A 22,215-nucleotide genomic window follows, 5' to 3' on the forward strand; every position below is an offset into this window, starting at 1 on the left:
TTTTCTCAATTACTTTTAAGCAAATCAAGTACACTACTAAAAGACGTGATATACCTTAAATATGATTTGTTCATCTACACTGTAAAAAAAAAGTCTGATAATTTTCAGATGGTTTAATCTTCTATAATTTTAGGTAGATTTTTACAAAAAATTGGTACATGAATAGTTATGCATTTATAGCCTGATTTTGTACCACATGAAGTCTACTCTATACTTAATAATGCTTCATAGAACTGTTATTCACAGGTAAATAATATGAACTATTCTTTTGACCCACCTGAATAACATAATCCCTTCATACAATACACTGGATTCTGACCCCAATGTTTGAGTCCTTTATGTTATGACAAAGCATCATGTGACCTTAAAGATCATCTTTTCTGATCCCATTGTTTTTACTGATGAAGAAACTGAGGCTCTGAGTGGCTTGCCTCAGGTCACACAGCCAAGTTAATTGTAGAGCCAGTCAGTACCAGAACTCAGATTTCCTGACTTTTTCTATTCTTTCTACTCCGAAATATAGCCTAATATAAAGTAGTATGTTGTTTCTCACCAAAATATAACATGTATGTCATTTGTGGTAGGAAAAAAATAATAAATTTAAAGTCATACAAATATCCTACTTTTTTCTAAAGAGGAACATACAGTTAACATATACCTTTCCAGAAAAATCCCCTTACCAACAATGATAAAACAGTATTATACTATGCATCATTCAAACAAATGCTTCTGGTTACAGAGCCAGAGGACCTATGAAAGGCCTGTCCTGTGCAAGACTGGAGGATATAGTACAGGATCAACTACTAAGAGGTGGAGAAGTGTAGACCTGAGTTCAAATCCATCCTTAGACACTTACTCGCTATGTGGCCCCAGACAAATCACTTAATCTCTCTTAGCCTTACTTTCCTCATCTGTAAAATGGGGATAAAAATAGCACCTCTTTCCCAGGGTTGTTGTGAGGATAAAATAAGATAATATTTGTAAAGTGCTTTGCAAATCTTAAAGCATTATATAAATGATAGTTATTATTATTAATAATTACTCCAGAAAGCAATTGATCTTTTCCCCAGTTGACTATATGAAAACCTATACTTTTGAAAGAGGAAAAGTTCTGCAGTAGGTAGGTAAAGCAGGGATCTGCCACACCTGAAAACCCTACTTCATGTTCTGGTACCATGAGCCAATCTTGACCCATTCAAATCCAACCATGCCCTAGCTGGGCTCATTAGTTTTCCCTCTATTTTTTTTGAGGGGGGCTCATTGGTTTTGAGGTAAGCATTGGAGCCCTGGATAAATACACCAAGTAGATGGGATCCTTTGGTTCACCTTCTGTTGACAATATAGCTCAGGTTGTCCCAGGTCAAACCCATACCTCTCAAGATCTTCTCTGCCTGAAAATGGGCTGGGCCTTTCCCAGATTTTCAAGATTCAGAACTGATTCATACCTAGTAACACATACCTGGATCCTGTAACAGCAAGATGTTTTCCTAAGTAATATGTGCTAACTTGTCCTCCCCCTCACAGCAATGATATCTTTTATATTTCAAGAGAACTTTTATTTAGTCTATATTGTTACTCATAAACTTACTGTACTCCATATCTCTCCTTATAAAAATTGAAATTTAGAGCCTACATAAGAACATAAATCCCATACTGGGTCTGGCCATTAATCTAGCCAGGTCAAGGCTCCATCTCTGCCAGTGGGAGGTTTTTGGGGAAGTTACTTTCCACAACATCCTCCTGAAAGGCTAGAGATGTTCTAGCCTAAACATCTGTACTTAATTATTTAATATTTAATAATTAAGTAATCCCAGGAATAACATTCCATTGTATGAACCTCTGATTACATCTGTGTAGGAATCTCCCTCTTCTAAACAATCAACATTGATGAATTACTTAATTACTTCCAGTAAAGAAACTCTCTTTGTTCAGGCCCATCAGCAACTGCTCTGAAAGTTAAAATCTTAGAGAGTTGCCTGGGACATGGCGAAATTAAGTGACTTGCTCAGGGTCACACAGCTAGTATGTTTCATAGGCGGGACTTGACTTCATGTCACTTTGTTCCCAAGGTCAACTCTATCCACTATGCCACGCTGTTTCTATGTCACACATTTTTGTCAAACTGGAGTTTCTTATTCATCTCCAACATCTAAAAATGGTACTTTTTTTTTTTAATTACTCTGAAGAGAAATAGTGACAACCTATCCCCATGAATATAAGGAAGACAGTGACCAGTCCCTGGGTTGGTTGGTGAGGCCTGCTCCTTTCTCAACATGGAAAGCCATAAGTAACTACTTTCTGTACAAATATTTGTCAAAGATGACTTGTTTAGCATATATCCTGAGGCGAGTTACTTAATCTTTCTGGCCCTCAGTTTCCTTATCTATATGAGGAGAAGGGATCACTAAGATGCCTTCTGGCTCTAAAACTCATGTATAATAATTCCATGCCCAAAGTTGGCAGTAGGAATATTGAACAAAGCAGAGTCTACTGATTTATATATAAAAGAGATCAATAGCCTGGCTTTAAGGCACCTTAAAAAGGCTCTTTGAAAAAAAAACAATTAAAAAAATCCCACCTGTGAATAAAACATTAAATTTCTCAATACTTTTTGTAAGCTTCGATTAAGAAGTATTTTACTCAGAAGCATAGGATTCCGAGCTAGAAGGGACCTTAGAGACAATCTAGCTTTAAGCCTGTCATTTTAAAGATGAAGAAAGTGAGACCTGGAGAGATGAAGTGATTTGCCTAAAGTCATACAGACAGTAATTGAAGAACTGGATTTAAAATTCAGATTCTCTGATTCTAAATCCTCTCCTCTCCTCCTCTGAACCTAGCTCAGAGTACCAGATTCAGCCTGTATCTCTTGATCCGGGTCCTATGCTGGCCTACACAGAGCGCATACAATATCCTGTGTGATTATGCTACAAGCAGCATTGTCCTTTAAATTTTGTGGTACTCACCTTGTCCTTATGGCCTATAAACCCTATTGTCAATTAAGAGCTACACACTCAAGTATTGAAAACATATCAAATAACACAAGCTTGCACTTATCAATATAAAAAGAAAAGAAAAATACATCATATAATTAATCTCATGAACTCAAATATCACACAAAGGGATAAACAAGTAATATCATACAAAGAACAATGAACATTTTTGGGGATGGAGGATAAGAACATTTTAGCATAAAATAGCCAAACCAAGAGTATAAGCAATCTCATTCTATAAAGGATTAATAATAAACTCTGAGGCTGTCCAGTGGTGGAAAAACTGCAGCTTTTCACCTATTCCTTCATCAGCAAGTTGCAATTCAGTACAAATCAGTAGATCAGTAACTTGAATGAAAAGTAAAAATAGGATTAATACAGTACTGAGGAATATACAGTTGTATATGAATCACTTTTATACACTATTCATTTGTAGAGAAAGACGAGAGCTAGAGTGTCCACTGGATGTCACTAAAGTCAGCTGGGTCCCCCAAACCTCCTTCTGCTTCTAAATAATTCATGAAGGCAGCCATGGCAGTGTCATCATTTTCACACATTGCATCAAAATCCACCTGTGTGTTGTCACCTAACAAATTTTAAAAGAGACACAGAGTAAATATAGAGGGTTAAATGGAAAAACATGCTAAGAGAACGATATACCTGATTCAAGAAGGGGAAGAGATTAGGTAAAAGGCATGGTGGAGGAGCACTGAATACCAAGAACATATACTCTTACCAAGGATTTTACAAAGGGGAAGGGAGAAGCATGGTAGAGAGCACTTGGATAATTGGATGAGGATTAATGGTGGGGAGAAATAGAAGCAGTGTCATGGTAGGAGAAAGTACAGACCACTGCAGGAAATGAATAAGGAGTTTCAGAAGCACATTTTAAGGCAGGTTTGAAGGAATGATATAGTAGTAAAAGGAAACTTCAGCTATCTAGACAGTTGCTGGAGGTCTCTTTTTATTTAAAGTGGAATAGCTGATAGATTCTTGACTTCTCTTTTTGAAAATGTAGAAAACTATAAGGCAACTACTGTTCTGGATCTGATTCTGAAGTAGAAATGAAAAGAACATTGAGGGGATGTGACTACTCTCATTGTTCATGATGGACAAAGAAAGGAAAGTGAGGTATAGACTGATGTGCATTCCAAATTTGGGGGAGAGTGGATTTCAAAAAGTTCATCGAAAGGATACTGCAGATTCCATTAACAAAGACTCCACTTTCCAAGGGAAATTGGCTCAAGAGGTAAGGTATGCTCATAAGAATGAAATTCTGATGACACAAACACAAATTATTCTAATGAGGAAAAGGGAAAGTTTTATTTATTTATTTGAAAAATGTTTCTTTTTTACATGATCATTTCCTTATACAAAGAAGAAAAGAAAAAGAGGGCTGTATATCACACTGTGACTGTATTAAGTTGGTTTTACAAACCTACTTAAGTTTTTGAAAGTGTATATTAGGGGCAGCTAGGTGGCACAGTGGGTAGAGCACCAGCCCTGAAGTCAGAAGTACCTGAGTTCAAATCCGGCCTCAGACCAAACACTTGACACTTACTAGCTGTGTGACCCTGGGCAAGTCACTTAACCCCAATTGCCTTAAAAAAAAAAAAGAAAGAAAGAAAGTGTATATTAAATTTAAATACTGTTAGGGCAGTTTCAACACTTCTGAATGACCTCTTGCTCTCTTTTGTGAATGTTTTAATATTTCACTGACACTGTTTTCTTTTTTGTTTTGGTTATCACTATTTCTCCACTCATTCCTCATAACCTCTCCCTCCAAATAAAAGCCTTCCCTGTAACAAATATAGTCAAGTAATACAAATCCAATCATGATTGTTGCTATTCCACTACTCACTCTCCATAACATTCTCCTTCCCCAAAATAAAAGCCTTCCCTTGTAACAAATAAATATATTCAAGTAATATAATCCAAAAATTGGCTGTGTTTGAAAATGTATGTCTCCTCTTGCATCTCTAGTCAATCATCTCCATGCTGAGAGGTGGGAAGCATACAGCATCATCATCATCATCATCATCATCATCATCATCATGGCTTCTCTAGAGCTATGATTGGTCATTTCTTTGAAAATAGTTGTTAAGTCTTTCACAGATATTTTCCTATAGAATATTGTACTCATTATATAAAATGTTCCCCTGGTTCTTTTCACTTTACTACGCATCAGTTCACACAAGCCCTCCCAGGTTTCTTTAAATCTCTCCTTTGCATAATTTCTTATGGTACAATAGTATTCCATTATATTCATATGCCAAAATTTATCCAGCCATTGCCCAATTAGTGGGTACCTACTTTATTTTTCCAGTTTTTTTGCTATAACATAAAGTGTTGCTAGAACCATTTTTGTACCTATGAATCCTTTCCCTCTTTCTTTGATCTCTTTAGAGTATATGCCTTGGAGTGGTATCCCTGGATCTAAGGGGTACACAGTTTAGTGACTTTTGGGGCATAGAGCTAAATTGCTTTCCAGAATAGTGGATCAATTCACATCTTTCTAAACAGTGTATCTATAAACATCTCTCTAAACAGTACGCTTATGGTTCTATTGCCCATTCCCTTTATTTCATCTTTGCCAAACTGATGAGTATGAGGTGGAACCTCAGAGATGTTTTAATTTGCATATCTCTTATTATTAGTGATTTAGAGCATTTTTTCATATGACTGTTGATAGCTAGCTCTTATTCTTTGAAAACTGTTCATATCCTTTGACCATTTATTTATTGGGGAATGGTTCTTATTTTTATATATTTGTATCAATTCCTTTTGGAAAAGATCCCTTGAAACTTTTTTTAGAGAAATTTGCTGTAAAATTTTTCCTAGTTAACAGTTTCCCTTATATTTTAATTACATTGCTTTTGTTTGTTAAAAAATTTTTTTGTTCTATATACTCAAAGTTATCTATTTTATCTCCTATGATGCTCTCTATGCTTTCCTTGGTCAATAACTTTTCAGAAGGGAGAGTTTTATAAAAAGAAGTAGCTATATAGAATAACACAGATTTTTAAAAGACATTTGTAAGAGAAGTTAGAACAGGTAACAGAAAGAATAACAAAAACAAGAATGGCAGAAAAGTTTAAGGCTAGAATGAGTTGAAACGAGCAATGAAAGCTTAAGACAGGAAAAGGAGAGCTTTTTTCTCTATTAAGGGCTAAAGAATAATTAAAAAAGAGAGAAAGAGAAAGATAGCAACCTACTTGATGTAGATGGGACAATGATAATAGATAAAGAAAGAAAGGAGAACTACTCAACTCTTTATTTTGCTTCTGTTATTTTTTTTTTCACCAAGGAGAGTGTACTCTTGACTAGAAAGTATTGGCTGACAAAGAATTTAAAGTGCAGATAAGTGGGGAGATAGTAAGAGAATATGTAGGGCAGCTAGGTGGTACAGTGGATAGAGCACCAGGCAGGCCTGGGGTCAGAAAAACCTGAGTTCAAATCCAGCCTCAGACACTTATTAGCTGTGTGACCCCAAGTCACTTAATCTCAGTTCTCCTCAGTTTCCTTATCTGTAAAATGGAGATAATAATAGCACTTTTCTCCCGGGGTTGTTGTGAAGATCAAATGAGATAATAATTTTAAAGCTCTTAGGTCAGTGCCTGGCACATTGTAAGTGCTATATAAATGTTTCATTATTATTATTATTATTATTATTATTACTTAGCTGGCCTCCATGAATTTAAGTCAATAGGCCAAGATGAACTGAATCCCAGGATACTGAGGAAGCTTGCAGGTATATTTGAGCCACTCTCAGTGACCCTTGAAAAATTATGGAGAGGAGTAGCTAGGTGATGCAGTGGATAGAGCACTGGCCCTGGAGTCAGGAGGACCGATCTCAGACACATGATACTTACTAGCTCTGTGACCCTGGGCAAGTCACTTAACCCCAATTGCCTTGCCAAAAAAAAAAAAAAAGAGAGAGAGAGAGAGGAAGAAAGAAAGAAAGAAAAATTATGCAGCACAGGAGAAGAGTCACAGGATAATGGACTAGAAAATATTATCCCAATATTTAAAAAAGAATGGGGGTAGATAATAGTAGATTCTTCATATGATGAGCCAATGTCTCCTCCCACTGTACTGAAGCCTCACTCTATAGGTGCCTTGATTGCCTCCAGCTCCTCAGGGCTTAGGCATGGCTAGTTTGTCTTTTCAGCAAATTGTTTTGTTCCCTTGTTGACTCAACCAGAAAAGTGTTTCACCAGATAAATGCATCGACACCTAGAACCACTATTTTTAGTTAAACACCTCACTGAAGCCTTATGATTACATTCTAGCCCTTTTGTGGCTACATCAACTGAGCTGGAAGAGAAGGGAAATTATTTTCCTCCACTTCAATTTTTGGCAAAATTCTAGAATGCATTATTAAAAGGATAACTCCTAAGCATCAAGAAAGGGAACCCCGGATCATGAAGCACCAGCATGGATTTATCAGATCATGCTAGACTAACCTAATTTCTTTTCTTTTTAATGAGGTTACCAGATTGGTAGATCAGGAAATTTGCTATCGACATAAAACCCTTAAATTTCAGCCAGTCATCAAATAGGTGAAGACCAGAGATAGCATGGCATATTGGGGAGAGAACTGGTCTCAGAGACTGAAAGACCAAGATTCAAGCAGGCGTCTTGCCATGTACCAGCACAGACTATAATACAGATCCTTCAATCACTAAACCATTTCACTTTCAGAGCCCCAGGCACTCTAAGTTTCAACCTTGAAACTCTAAGTTTCAAAGAAGGTGTCAACCTGCCTTCAGAGAGGAAGTTCCTCACCAGGAGCTCCCAACAGGATGTAATCATAGGTCCAGCCCATATCCATTTAAGCTCATCTGCTGCTAGCTTAAATATATACATACACATGTATATATTTCAACTTAGAGGTTGTAGACCTCCTTAAAATCCTTTGGAACTCTTTGAAAAACAAAATATGGCTTTTAAAAGTTTGTTTGGAGGGGCAGCTAGGTGGTGCAGTGGATGGAGCACCGGCTCTGAAGTCAGGAGGACCTGAGTTCAAATCCGACCTCAGACCAAACATCTGACACTTATTAGATGGGCAAGTCACATAACCCCAATTGCCTTAAAAAAAAAATTTGTTTGAGATGATTTAGATATAGCCCTATCTGAAACCAAGGAATAGCTTGGATGATTTCTCATGGTCCCTGATTCAATGGAGGTCTCAGATGTAATAATCAGAATGGAATTATAGCTCTTCAAGATCTAGTGAGATAATGTATATAAAGTGCTTTAAGGTTTTGCAAATCTTAAAGCACTGTAAAAAATGTCAGCTATCATCATTATCACTATAGTATTATCATTCTATCATTGTCTTGTTCTCATCTCTTTTTGATGGGTTTCTAAACGAAAGAAACACATTGTTCTCATTTTTTTTTTATATTTAATGTTATGCGACTATTGAATAGGTAGAAAAAGGATTGCTTTTTGCAAATGAATGATAGTATCAGTATATAAACTCAGCCCCTGTAGATTCACTAAAAGCATCTTCTGGGACTACTCCAGTACCAAAAAGGATGACAGAAATGACATGTACTCATCTTGTTCTCACATAATTTCTTCTATTGGGTTCCTATGTTTTGAAAGCTTTTCTTTCTATGTGGTTTAGAGATTATGAGTATTAAGTAAAATGTTCCTAAATTTTTATAGACCAATGTAATTTCTAATGGCAAAGACCAGATGCTGAATCATCATCATAAGGTCCTTCATTTCTATAAGCAAATATTATTTATTTAATATTTTAATAACCTATTATTGAATTATTATCATTATGAAGACATCTTTTATAATTAACCTATTTTATTCTATATAGAAGTTTTAAAAATAAAAATTACATGACATGCAGAATTTTTTTCCCCTGTATCCATACTGTACTAGTCTTAAAAATGGGTATGCAAAGTCAAATTGCCTTTCTCTGCATGCTTATTAGTAACTGGAAACATACTTGCTCATTAGTTTGCTTATTAGTTTAATGGCACACATTCACAGACTCACTGATTGAGTTCTTTCTGGCATGCCACCCTCCACTGTGTATCATCAATATTACACTCAACAATTTATTTATTTAGTTGACTCATTTAAAAGGTTAATCTCAGTTTTCAAGAAAAAGTTCTCCTTGGGAGAGGTCTGCTGGGCCTAAAGCTTTAGCCATGGATAAGGGGTCTTTGTGGAATTAAAATGATCAGCCGGAGCCAAAGACAACTTACTGAGCAGCGGTTCATTGCTGGAGAAAGAAATAATGCCACGGCTTTGCCCCGAAGGCTCATGGTTTCCTATTTCAGAAGAACATAACTGAATCAGCTCTTTGTTTGGCACCTAGAAAGACAAGAGGAAAAATGAATGATAAGTAAGCTTTGCAATTAAATGAAATCAAAACCTTGATGGAAGTATAATTGTGGGTGGATGGTTAGGGAAGCAAAAGGGAAGATTGGGGGTGGTTTGAGATTAATATAGAAAGGAACATGAATATTAAGTGTATCAAATGACAATTACTTCAGGATTAAGACAGGAAGTAATGAAAGAATAAAATGTATTATGTATTTCACTAAGGTGAAATACTGTCTTAAAGGAAGAAAAAGAATGATCAAAAACTTTTCATAATGCTTGGGCACAGAACACTTACATGTTTTCATCTGTCTTTATTCCCTTATCATCTCAAAAGGAGGGGACAGGGAACTGGAAATTATCTTCCTCTCCTCTAGAGATTGTATCAGTCGTTACTTGAGGCCCCACCCCTCTCCATCCCACCCTCTCCACTTTTCCAAAAGGCATTCATCTGTATTCTCTGATATCTTAGTACTTAGTACTTAGCACAGTGTTTGGCACATGGGCACATAGGTTTATTGGTTGATTAGTTGATATTGATTTACTAATGACAGAATGTGATTTGCTCCCTGAAATATTACCTTATTTTTTTTTCAGCCAAAGACAAAGTTTATTAGAACATCTGTTATATTGGGCAGACTCTTAACGAGTCTGAACACTAGTGAGCTATTGGCTAGATTATAAGAATCTGAGCACCTTAAGAGAGACAAGATGGACCTTATATACAGAAAGACTGTGGGAGGAATCTAGGAGTGGCCAAGTAGTTCGGGGTGACTGGAGGAGAGGTCTAAGGAGCATCTGGATGGGAATGGCCAGTAAACTGGGATAAACAGAATGCCTGGGACCTGGACCACGTGGCCAAGGGAGAAAGGAGTCTAGCTAGGATTAAGGGTGGGAAATGGCTGGACAGGATAGGGAGGTAAAACAATGGAGGGCACAATGAAAGGCCACTTGATGGGATTATAGCCTCAGGTGAACACCAGAGATTTAGTCATGTGGGAAAGTCCAGGATTTTTCCTTTTGGGGGTCTAGATACCATCCTCATCATTCTCTCCTCAAACAAATGGGACCCAAATTCTTTTGGGGTAAGACACAAAGTTCTTGGCTTCTGAAACTGCTTCCTGCTGGCAAGAGGCATAGAGCTGTCCCTGCCTTGAGGGGGTCCCAAAGAGGAGGTTGACTAAAACCGAGCACAGGCTGCATCCAGGGAATGATGGGGGGCCATTGGCTGGTACCCATTGTTTGCTATCAATTGTAGGTGAATGGCCTGTAGTCTGGAAGACACAAATCTAACAGAAAAGACTGCAGGGCCCAAATGACAGGATAGGACATCCTTAGTTCTGTTTGGATTCAGAGAATTCAGTTTTCCAGCCATGCTGTATCAAATCCACCTCATAGCCAGACTCAGGAATAACCAGGTGGGTAGCATTCCTTTTCAAAGGAACATAATGGGGAAACTGATCCAGGAGGATCCCATCTTAGACTAAGGTTAAAATTGTCCTCTCAGCTTTTCCCAATGCTGACTTTACACCAGTATCACATTCTCTCTGAGTAGCTTGTGGCATTTCTCAGATGGTGGATTATTGATTTATCAATGGATTATTATGATCCATCAGACACCTCAAAATAAAATTCCATGAGCTTTTACCTCCAACAGCAAGTTTCACTAATCACAGTTTAGGATTTACATCTCAAACTTAAATTTATCCTGGTGTAAAAAGTCAATCATTAGAGATTATTTCTATATACTTGCAAATTCTCAGCAAGACAAAACCCAAACAAGCTTTTTGGCAAGTTTACACATTAAAACAATAACCAACAATAGCCAAATTATTTTAGCAGTAACCAAATTATGAAAACTTGCTTGACATAACTGATACAAAAAGTTCACCAATTTGAAACTTGAAACAAACCCATTTCCAATCAGGTGACTTCAATTTTGTTAAATGCATTTCCAAATTACTTTACATCTCATCATTAACAGTTAAAACTACAACTTTAAAAGAGCATGCTTACCCAAGTTTAGAGGCCAGCTTCTTTACCTTGAGCAGAATGTGCTGAACCTGGGTGATACTTCCAGGCAAAGGTTGCCCTAGGGCCCAAAGCCATTGCCAGTGGGGCCCAAGGCCCCCCACTTTTCTCCTATGAAAGGGGTTAACAGAGATACCCTCTTGACTCAAGGGAAGGGAGTGGGAGAAGGGAGTGGCCAGGATTGTAAGGAGGTGTTTCAAAACTCCTTAATGATCTATCACAAAACCTCCAGAATCTGCTAAGATGTTTTTCGCTGTTCTAACTTTTCTCTGTGACCTCCATGAAGGAGGATCCAGGACTTTAGAGGGAAAGGAGTAAGTAAGCCTCAGGGAACTAAAAAGCACCTGCAGTTTTCTCAATTCTCTAAGCCAGAGAAAATTGACAGAATTGGGCATACACTTCCAGATAGGGCATCCATCCTTGTTCTCTATGCTGTGGAAGGTGTACTAAGATCCATGGCTTCGAATTGAACCAGTGAGAGCCTGAGAGCCTCAGACCTAGTGCGAGACAGCCTAGTAACTGTCTGCCTGAAAAGCACCTCCAAGCCTTCCTAGGTGCTTAGAGAGCGACCCCCCACTGCAGGGCAAGAAAGAAGGGGGGAAGGCTTACATACCTTTCAGTCTTGACTGGAGAAGAACTTGGGATTAGGCAGTTTCCCCATATGGGCCATCAAAATGTTGAGGTTTAGGGGTTAAGGGGTGCTGGGACCCCAAAATCATAACACGTGGGTCCTGCCCGAAAGAATTTGACCCAAGCCTACTTTCAGCCAAAGACAAGGTTTATTAGAACATCTGTCATATTGGGCAGACTCTTAAGATGACTGAACACTAGTGAGCTATTGGCTAGATTACAAGAATCTGAGCCTACTTTACTTCTTTCACCTACTCTCCTCCTGCCTTAAAAAAAAACAAACCAACAAAAACTATACCATTTACTTCTTAAATTCTTTAGCCCACTGATGCTTTAATTTCTCATTTTCTCTCAGATAATGTACAGTTTTTTTAAAAAGAAATACAACAAAAATATTCTTTTATCCACATTCATGACCTTACTTGTCCCCAGCAAATGAAAAAAAATCAATTTTTGATTTTTTTCATTACTATTTGAAAGTTTTTAACTTTCTGCTGTTGGGTCAGTTTGTATGTTACAGTTTGCTTACTTCTGGATTTTTTCTTTTAAGAAATGCTTTTAATTCTTCCTTTTTCCTGAAGTCCAATTTTTTTTCTGCTTAAGTTCATCTTTACACTTTTTTTTCTGTGCCAATTGACTTTTGCTCCTAGGAATATCATACTCCAATATAATTGGGTTTCTTATAAACTCAGAGTGCTATTCTGATTGTTTGGAGGCTTGAAAACTGAATATCTTGGAATGTTATTTTTTTTCTCACTGCCTTAAAAATTTGTTTTTTGATGTTGTGGTTCTAGAATTTGGTTAGAATGGTTCTTGGTGAATTAAACTTTGCATTTCTGCATTCTATGGATTTTCTCAATCTATACTTTGCCATATGCCTCCAATATTTCTGGGCAATGTTTCTGTATGACCCCTTGAAGTATGTTTTTCAGATTTTCGTTTTCCCAATTTTTTACCTGGAATACTTATAATTCTCAGAGTAATTGTTTGCATCCTATCATCAAGTTTAATGTCTTTGGGAGTTTGGGGGTTTTTTTTGTTTGTTTGTTTGGGTTTTTTTGAGCTCTCCTGTATTCTTTCAATCTTGGTGTTTAAAATTTTTTGTTCTATTATTTTTATTCTGCCTTTACATTTTTGCACTCCAAATCCTTTGTTCTCCTTTTTAAAAGAATCTGCACGGAAAACGGACTCTGTATTTTGTTCTAATCAACTCACTTCTGATTAAACATGGATTTTTTTTCCCTCAAGAATCCTAACTCCTTTTCTTATTTCTTTGATATTTTCACATAAACCTTTGATTGCTCTTCTGAACTATTCTGGAGTTTCTTAAGTATTCTCCAATGCCATTTCAGGGGCCTTGCAGAACTTGTAATATTTTTTACCTTTTCAGGAGATTCTGACACAAATTTCCTTTTTTATGAAGTGCTTATTTATTAAGATGACTCTTTCCTTCAAATGTTTGTTCATTTCTATTCCTTGGACAGCTTTTGTCTGTTTCTATCAATCATTCTGCAGGTTTTTCTATGGTATCCTTGCTGAAAGCATGCTTCTTACTACCCACTCTTTCTCCCTTTTGAAAGCTGGAAAGCTAAGCATTGTTACTTCCTTCTCTCAGCCTTTGCTGCCTCTGTTCTATTCTTTCAGACCCACTAGGGTTGAACAAATTCTGTGTCCCTCAAAGACTGAAAGTGAACAATTGCTTCAATGAGACTGAGAGGCTATTATAGTTGGGCTCATTCTCTACCTTTAGCAGTCCCACCCTTTGGGAACGTATCCTCCTCTCTGCAGTTAACCTTCATTCCTAAGTTAGTCCTTGGGAGCTAGTAACAAAGGCTTTGTGACCTTCAGAACACTGATGAATTAGGTGCTCAGGGAAGCCTTTACCCTTACTCTTCTCTGTTTCTTTCAATCTTTCTGTTGACTTCCTCTCTCTCAATTCTTTTGCAGACTACCTTTTTCCTAATTTTGCTGTCTGCTTATCTTGTCCTCTGCTTTATTAAATAATTTTAACCAATACTACATTTCTAATGTCTTCCCTCTTCCCCAATCATGTTCCTCAGACTCCATACTCTTCCACAAATGTCCTTTTTCCTTCTTAAATCATGGGATCTCAGTGGTTTTGTCTTTGGTTACCAAGAGAGACCAATGACCATCAATTTATTGATTATTTGCTAGCTGAATTAGTAAATTGATTATTTTACTCAGAAACTCTGTTTCTTGGGCTTTTCATTTATCTCATGTGAGAAAAGTGGGACATTAATGCCCTGTTGGTAGAGTTGTGAACTGATCCAACCATTCTGGAGAGCAATTTGGAACTATGCCCAAAGGATTATAAAGCTGTGCATACCCTTTGATTCAGCAATATCATTGCTAGATCTGAATTCCCAAGAGATAAGAAAAGGGGGAAGGGGAGAACCTATTTGTACAAATATATATAGCAGCTCTTTATGTGGTGACTAGGAATTGGAAATTGAGGGGATGCCCATCAAATGATGATTAGCTGAACAAGCTGTGGTATATAATTGTAACGGAATATTATTGTGCTGTAAGAAATTACAGGCAGGATGATTTCAGAGAAACCTGGAATGACTTCCATGATAATCTGATACAAAGTGAACAGAACCAGGAGAACATTGTACACAGTAACAGCAATATTATACAATGAAGAACTATGAATGACTAAAGTAATTCTTAGCAATAAAAAGATCCAAGACAATCCCAAAGGACTGATGATGAAGGATGTTATCTGCCTCCAAAGAAAACTAATATTGTCTGAATACAGACTGAAGCATGATGTTTTTCACTTTCTTTTTTCTTTTATTTTTTTCATTTCATTTTTCATTCATTTCCTTCATTTTCTTTAATTTTTTTTGTTTGAGTCTTCTCATGCAAAATGATAAATATGGAAATGTTTTACATGATTGCACATGTACAACCTAAATTGGATTGCTTACTGCCTCAGGGAGGAGGAAGGGAAGGAAAGATAGAATTTGGAAGTCAAAACTTTAAAAAAATGTTAAAAATTGTTTTAACATGTAATTGAGGAAAAAATAAAATATTATTTTAAAAAAAGGGCAAGAATCACATAGGATGAGAAGGCACTGATGACTTGTGCCCTACACTGGAGGAGAGGAGCACAACCGTTGGACAGCTCACATATCCACTGAAAAAATCAACATATAAATACTTACATTACTGCAGTTAACTGCTGGAGAGTCTCTGATGTTTGTTGGACTCGAATCAGCAAGAGACGGAGAAGAATGTAACCTTTAAAAAGGAATATATAAAGGCATTGGTTCTCAGATGACTTTTAAGTGACCTGAAGTCCCAAATACCTAAGAGACCCTTACTTATCTTGAAGGCTCAACTAGGACTATTTGATTTTTTTTTTTTTGGCGGGGTGTGGAGGGGAAAGGGAGAACACCTAGGCTTCTCATCCTAGGGGTCGGAAGTCAGGACAGCTCAGGAGAGACCCTTCAAGATTGTAATTCACAGGTAAGTTTTTAGGGGTCATATGTGCATTCACTCCTCTGAGAAGCTTGCTTCCTTTTATTTATTTACCCTACAGTTTCACTTTTATTGATCTTTCTTTTCTTTTCAATTGGTTTGGGTTGACAGGCCTTCATGAGAACCAAGGTAGGCACTTCACTTGTTGAAGTTGTATGATATGTATTTAGGGGTATGTGTAAGCTCCAGGTCCATTTCACATGGGAAGCCTGGACTTCAAAAGAAATTAATATAAGAGAGTGTCTTAGAACTATACCTAATGATCCCACTAGATATCAGTGCCTCCTTCCCAAAATTTCCTTGTATTTACTTATAAGCATCCATATTGTTCTCCTTTCTTCCATCCCCAAAAGGTAAACTCTTTAAAGGCAGGAACTGTTTCATTTTGTGCCTTTATATTGCCAGTGTCTAACAGAGTTCTTGGGCAGCTAAGTTGCTCAGTGGGTAGAGCACTGGACTTGGAATCATGAAGAGACTCATCTTCCTGAGTTCAAATCAGGCCTCAGTCGTTATTAGCTGTATGACCCTGGGCAAGTCATCACTTAACCCTGCTTGCCTCCCATTTCCTCAACTGTAAAATGAGCTGGAGAAGGAAATGGCAAACCTCTCCAGTATCCTTGCCAAGAAAGCCCCAAATGAGGTCACAAAGAGTAAGACATGACTGAAAAAATGACTGAACAACAACTAGCTTTTTAACTGCCTCACAAGTGACCCCAAATTTGAGAGTTATCAAGTTCAAGAGTTTGAGTAATGGCCCTTTCACAGAAAGAAAGAAAGAAGACAATCTTCCAAGTGGTTCTTAGGGTTGAAGGACTAAAGACATGTCATGGAAAAAGAGTGGGGGGGGGACAAAGAGGGTTAGAGATCTTGACCTTGCCTTCTTCCACCATCACAGTGAGAGCTGATGGAAAATTGTTTGTTCATGAGAGAGATTCACTGGAATGTCAACGGGTTGCCTTTTTATGAGCTTATGAGCTACCTGAGTTAACTTATGTGCTTTGGCACCTGTTGGTGGGTTGTAGTGAGTCCTTTTTGTCTTCAACATTTACTGTAGGATGAAATAAAGGCTGTCCTCCTCATGCATTGCTCTCTTGAGTACCCTTATAAGAGTTAAGGACCATGATAGTGATCATTTGGGGAAATCTAGATATGGGCTACACCATAAACTTATCAGCAATGCTAGGTGGTGCAGTAGATAGAGCCCTACGCCTGGAGTCAGAAGGACCCGAGGGCAAATCCAGCCTCCGACACTTACTTTGCTGTGTGACCTTGGGCAAGTCAGTTAACCCTGTTTGCCTCAGTTTCTTCATATGAAGAAGGAAATGTCAAACAACTCCAGTATCTTTGTCAAGAAAACCCCAAATGGTATCATGAAAAGTCAGACACAACGGGACAACAATGAATTTATTACAGAGTTTTTCCTCGAGTAATTCTAGGTAGGGGCAAGAAGCCAAAAAGAGATGATTCTTTCAGAAGTCAGCTCCTAGGATAGAACCTGAACTTGTTAGCCATGTTAGTCCAAGCCTTGGAGAGACCTGGGCCATAGGTTACATACATTTATAGAAGAAATCACAAAATACATACTCTAGGCAATTTATTCTTAAACTGATAGACCATAGTAAAGAAAGGGTCATTGCGATTACAGTTTTTAAGACCAGACAGAAAAAAACAACAACAAATATTTATTCAGTGCTTATCAAAGTAAGCACTAGAGATACAAAGTAAAAACAAAAATAATTCTTGTTCTCAAGGAGTTCACATTTCAATAGAGGCAACAACACATACATAAATAAAGACACAAAGTAGATAGAAGATCACCTTCAAGGAGAAACCATTAGCCAGACATTTTCAACTATAGAGATCGGGGGGGAAAAATCTCTTGAAAAAAAAAAAAACCTCTTTTTTAACTAGAAAAGTTAGGGAGTTTAGAGTCACAATATTACAGAATTTCAGAGTGGAAAGGGACCTCAGAGGCTATATACTTTCAATGATAGCAAAACAAAAATCCCCTTTCCAAGGTACCCGGCAAGTTCAGCCTTTGCTTGAAAACATTCAATAAGGAGCAACTCAACTCTTCCCAAAGTAGCCTCTTCCACTTTTTGGATAGTGGTACTTGTAGACATGCTCTCATTTTGCCAGGAATTGAGGTAAAACTCACTGGACTATGATTTTCTTTCTTATGTTTTTTAATTTGGTATTTTATTTTTTCCCCAGTTACATGTAAAAAACAATTTTTAACATTCATTTTTAAAACTTTTGAGTTCCAAATTCTCTCCCTTCCTCCCTCCCCACCCCACCCCCATTGAGAAAGCAAGCAATTCAATATAGGTTATAAATGTGCAGTCATGCAAAACACTTCCATAATAGTCATGTTGTGAAAGACTAACTGTATTTCCCTCCATCCTATCCCACCCCCCATTTCTTCTATTCTCTCCTTTCACTTTGTCCCTCCTCAAAAGTGTTTGCTTCTGATTGCCCCCTCCCCAATCTGCCTTCCCTTCTGTCACCTCCCCCTTTCTCTTACCCCCTTCCCCCTATTTTCCTGTAGGGTAAGATAGATTTCCATACCCAGTTGAGTATATATGTTATTCCCTCTTTAAGGCAGTTCTGATGAGAGTAAGGTTCACTCATTCCCTCTCACCTCCCACCCTTCCCCTCCACTGAGGGGGGAAGCTTCTTCTTGCCTCTTTTATGTGAGATAATTTACTCCATTCTACCTGTACTTTCTCCTTCTCCCAGTACATTCCTCTCTCACCCCTTAATTTTATTTTTTAGATATCATCCCTTCATATTCAACTCACACCTGTGCCCTGCATCTATATTTACTCCTTCTAGCTACCCTAATAATGAGAAAGGTCTCATGAGTTACAAATATCATCTTTCCACATAGGAATGTAAACAGTTTAACTTCAATTAGACTCTTATGATTTCTCTTTCCTGTTTACCTTTTCATGCTTCTCTTGAGTCTTGCATTTCAAAGTCAAATTTTCTATTTTAGCTCTGGTCTTTTCTCAAGAATGCATTAAATTCCTCTATTTCATTGAATGTCATTTTTTCCCCCTCATGAATTAAACTCAGCTTTGCTGAGTAGGTAATTCTTGGTTGTAATTCTAGCTCCTTTGACCTTTGAGATATTGTATTCCAAGCCCTCTGATCCTTTAATGGAGAAGCTGCGAAATCTTGTGCTATTCTGTTTGTGGTTCTACAATATTTGAATTGTTTCTTTCTGGCTGCTTGCAATATTTTTTTCCTTGTGGACTATGATTTTCCATCCCCATTCTCTGCACTTTATAGAAAATTTGGAAATTCTGTCCTCCTATCTAATCCTGAAGTACCACTCTTATTTTCCACACTCTTTCAAAGACCAACGGCAGTGGCTCAGCACTCATATCTTTCAGGCTCCGGCTTTACTGAGGCCCAGTGACTTGAATGATCTTTTTCTTTTTTACTACCTTCTCATCTATCAATAAATAACTCCACAAGGTTTTATTAAGCACCTACTTTGGGTGAGGATTATGCTGGGCCCTGGGAATACAAAAAAAAAAGAAAATTTTTTAAAAAGTCTCTGCCTTCAAAGAACTTACATTCCATCAAGAGAAACAACACACATGCATATAAGTAAGTACAAAATGCATGCAAAGTCAATGCAAAGTAATTTTGAAGAGGGGGTGCTAAAAGCTGGGGGGAATTAAGAAAATCCTCATGTAGAAGATAGCATGTAAGCTAAACTGTGTAGTTAGTTAGGGATTTTATGAGGCAGAGGTGAAGCGAGAGAATGCTCTTTAGGCATGGGGACAGTCTGTGAAAAGGCAGAGAATAGAGGTAAATTTTCATTTAAAAGGCACAGCAAATAGGCCTGTTTAGCTGGAAAAGAGTGACTGAAGAGGAATAATGTTCTATTCACCTAAGAAGGTAATCTGGGGCAAATTATGAAGGGGTTTAAATGCCAGCAGAAAGGTTTGGATTTAATCCTAGAGATAATAGGGGTTTAAATATTGGAGCTTTTTGAGAAGGGAAGTGAGATGATCAGACCTATGCTTTAAACATATTACTTTGGCAGTGTGGTAGAGAAATAATTGGGAGAAGAGAGCCATTAAGTCAGAAGACTGGTCAGGAAGCTACTAGAAGAGTACGTTATTGTTGTTTAGTCATTTTCAGTCCTGTCCTACTGTTTATGATCCCCCTTTCGGTGGTGGGGGTAGGGATTCTGGGCAAAGATACTGGAATGGTTTGTCATTTCCTTCTCTAACTCATGTTGCAAATGAGGAAACTGAAGCAAACAAGGTTCAGTGAATTGCCCAGGGTCACATAGCGAGTAAGTGTCTGAGGCTGGATTTGAACTTAGGTCTTCCTGACTCCAGGCCACCCCCAGCACTGTATCCACTCCACCACCCAGTGGAATAGTCTAAGAAAGGAGATAAGGGCCTGAACTAAGGTCATGGCTGTGTGAGTGAAGAGCTGGAGACATATTGTGAGATGTTTTGGAAACAGAATTGATAAGGGTAGGCAGATGAATAGATGTGGGAGATAAGAGATAGTAAAGAGCTGAGGATAACCCCAAGGCTGTGAACCTGTATAACTGCAATGGTGGTAACTGTCTCCTTGCCTCAAGTCTCTCCCTAGTGTAGTCCATCTTCCACTCAGCTATCAAATTCATTTTCCTAAAGCACAGATCTGACCATGTCATGTCACCCACCTAAAACCTTCCTGAATAAACTCCAGCAGCTCCCTATTACTTCCAGGATCAAATATCAAAACTTCCTTTTGGCATTCAAAACTCTTCACAATGTAGTTCCTCCCCCCCAATCTTTCCTGTCTTCTTAGACCTCACTCTCCTTTTCTCCTCCTTTTTCTTTGATCCAGAGGTACTGGTGGTTTTGCTGTTCCTCAAACAAGACACTCCATCTCCAGACTGGGCATTTTTCACCGATGATCCTTGTGGCATGGAATGTTCCTCCTCATTTCCATCTCCTGGCTTTCTCCAAGTCCCCGCTAAAATCCCACGTTCTGTGAGCTGTCTTTTCTCATCCCCTTTACTGCTAGTGCCTTCCCTCTGTTCATTATTTCCAATTTATCTGTTATATATCTTGTGCGTGCATAGTTTCGGTTTATTTTTTTTTTCATGTTATCTCCCTCATTAGACTGTGAGCTCCTTAAAGGCAATGACTGTCTTTTTTACTTTCTTTGTATCCCCACCTAGGTCTTAATACAGTGCCTGGCACATGGTAACTCCTTAATAAATATTTATTGGCTGACTTGCCAATGTCCTGGACAAAAAGAGGAAATAAGAGTATGGGGAGAAAGAAAATAAGTTCAGTTTTGTGCATATCGATTTTGAGATGCTTAAGAAATATCCAATTCGTAATGTTCAGGAGTCAATTACTAATAAGGAACTGGATTTTAGAAGAGAAAATAGTGTTGTTTATATAGATCTATAAGTTTTATACATAATTAATGTTAATTGAACCCTTGGAATTTGATGAGATCACTTCTAAAGAGAATATAGAGAGAAAAGAGAAGAGGGCCTAAGGCAGAACCTTGAGGTATGCCTTCAGTTAGAAGGTAGGATGTAAATGATGATCCAGCATAAGAGACCAAGGAGTGACCAGACAGGTAAAGAAAGAAAAGTCATGAAAATCCAAAGAGGAAAGAGTACCTTGGGGGAGAGAATGGTTGACAACGTCCAATGTAGCAGAGGGATTAAGAAAGAAGGACACAACCTGAGAAAAGGCCATTGGAGGTGGTAATTAAGATATCATTTGGTAACTGTGGAGAGAACAATTTCTGTTGAGTGATTAGTTTGGAAGCCAGATTACAAGGGATTGGGAAATAAGGGAAAGAAAATAAAATAAAAATAATTAGGGTACAAAGAGTTTTTTCTAGGGGTTTGACTATGAAAGGGAGAAGAGATAGCATGACAGCTCAAGGGTATGGCAGGGTCAAATAAAAGGTCTTTTTGAGGGTGGGGAAGACTGGGACACGTCTGTAGGTCACAAGGAAAGAGCCAGTAGATGGTGAAAACATACAAATTACATTTTAGTCATTTTTGTTCTATCCTTTTGAATCCAAAGATTGTTCTCTTTGGCAGAGGAAACTGAAGTGAAATGAGACGCCAGCAGTTTCTGCTTTTTTCCCTGCTGTCTCTTAGCTTTGTTTCATCCACCCTGAATAGGTATCTTTAAACAGCTTCTTGTCATAAATATGTCAAAACCAAACAAGTCCTGATGCCCTTTCCGTTATCTTTTGCTTTCTTCATCAGTCTCAGATCTTTTTGAGACTTGCCACTCCCGCCATTCTTCTTACAGGACTGCACCATTTGTAATCTTTCCTCATTGTCGGTCCTTGCTTCCATCTTCTGAACAGGCCTTTTAGAAAATCCAAGTAATTGTGACATCCCTGTGCATCCATACCGGTCTCTTTTGACAACTTCTTTTCTTCTTCATTCGAACTGTTTCTCTTTGTGTCTTCAGAATTTGGTTTTGGGGAGAGTCCCATCCCTCCTGAACCGACCTCCCCTGTAGAACTTTAGGCTATGGAAACTTACCAATCCTTTCTCTAAACCTTTTGAAATCTGTCTTCCCAAATCTAGGATGAATGTCAAGATATGTCTGCTATTTCCTCTCAATTTTTATCAAAAATTCTACCAAAAACCAAACAGCTGATAAATTCTTAACTGGATATAATGACAATTTCATCCTTCCATGAG

General features: G+C 37.9%; 1 protein-coding gene across 2 annotated transcripts in view; it reads right to left on the minus strand.

Annotated features, from left to right (window-relative positions):
* Window positions 1–1,020: 1,020 nt before the first annotated feature.
* Window positions 1,021–22,215, minus strand: part of ARNTL2 (aryl hydrocarbon receptor nuclear translocator like 2) — an 88,460-nt gene continuing 67,265 nt past the window's right edge. For both annotated transcript variants that reach the window (XM_027838678.1, XM_027838677.1), the window contains exons 14-16: window positions 15,194–15,269; window positions 9,224–9,332; window positions 1,021–3,576 (exon numbers count right to left, since the gene is read on the minus strand). In XM_027838678.1, the coding sequence (XP_027694479.1) occupies window positions 3,440–3,576; window positions 9,224–9,332; window positions 15,194–15,269 (322 nt within the window). In that variant the 3' untranslated portion in view covers window positions 1,021–3,439. The remainder of the gene's footprint in view (window positions 3,577–9,223; window positions 9,333–15,193; window positions 15,270–22,215) is intronic.

Source organism: Vombatus ursinus, unplaced genomic scaffold, assembly GCF_900497805.2.
Source record: "Vombatus ursinus unplaced genomic scaffold, bare-nosed wombat genome assembly UNPS02014830.1, whole genome shotgun sequence".
NCBI lineage: Eukaryota > Metazoa > Chordata > Mammalia > Diprotodontia > Vombatidae > Vombatus > Vombatus ursinus.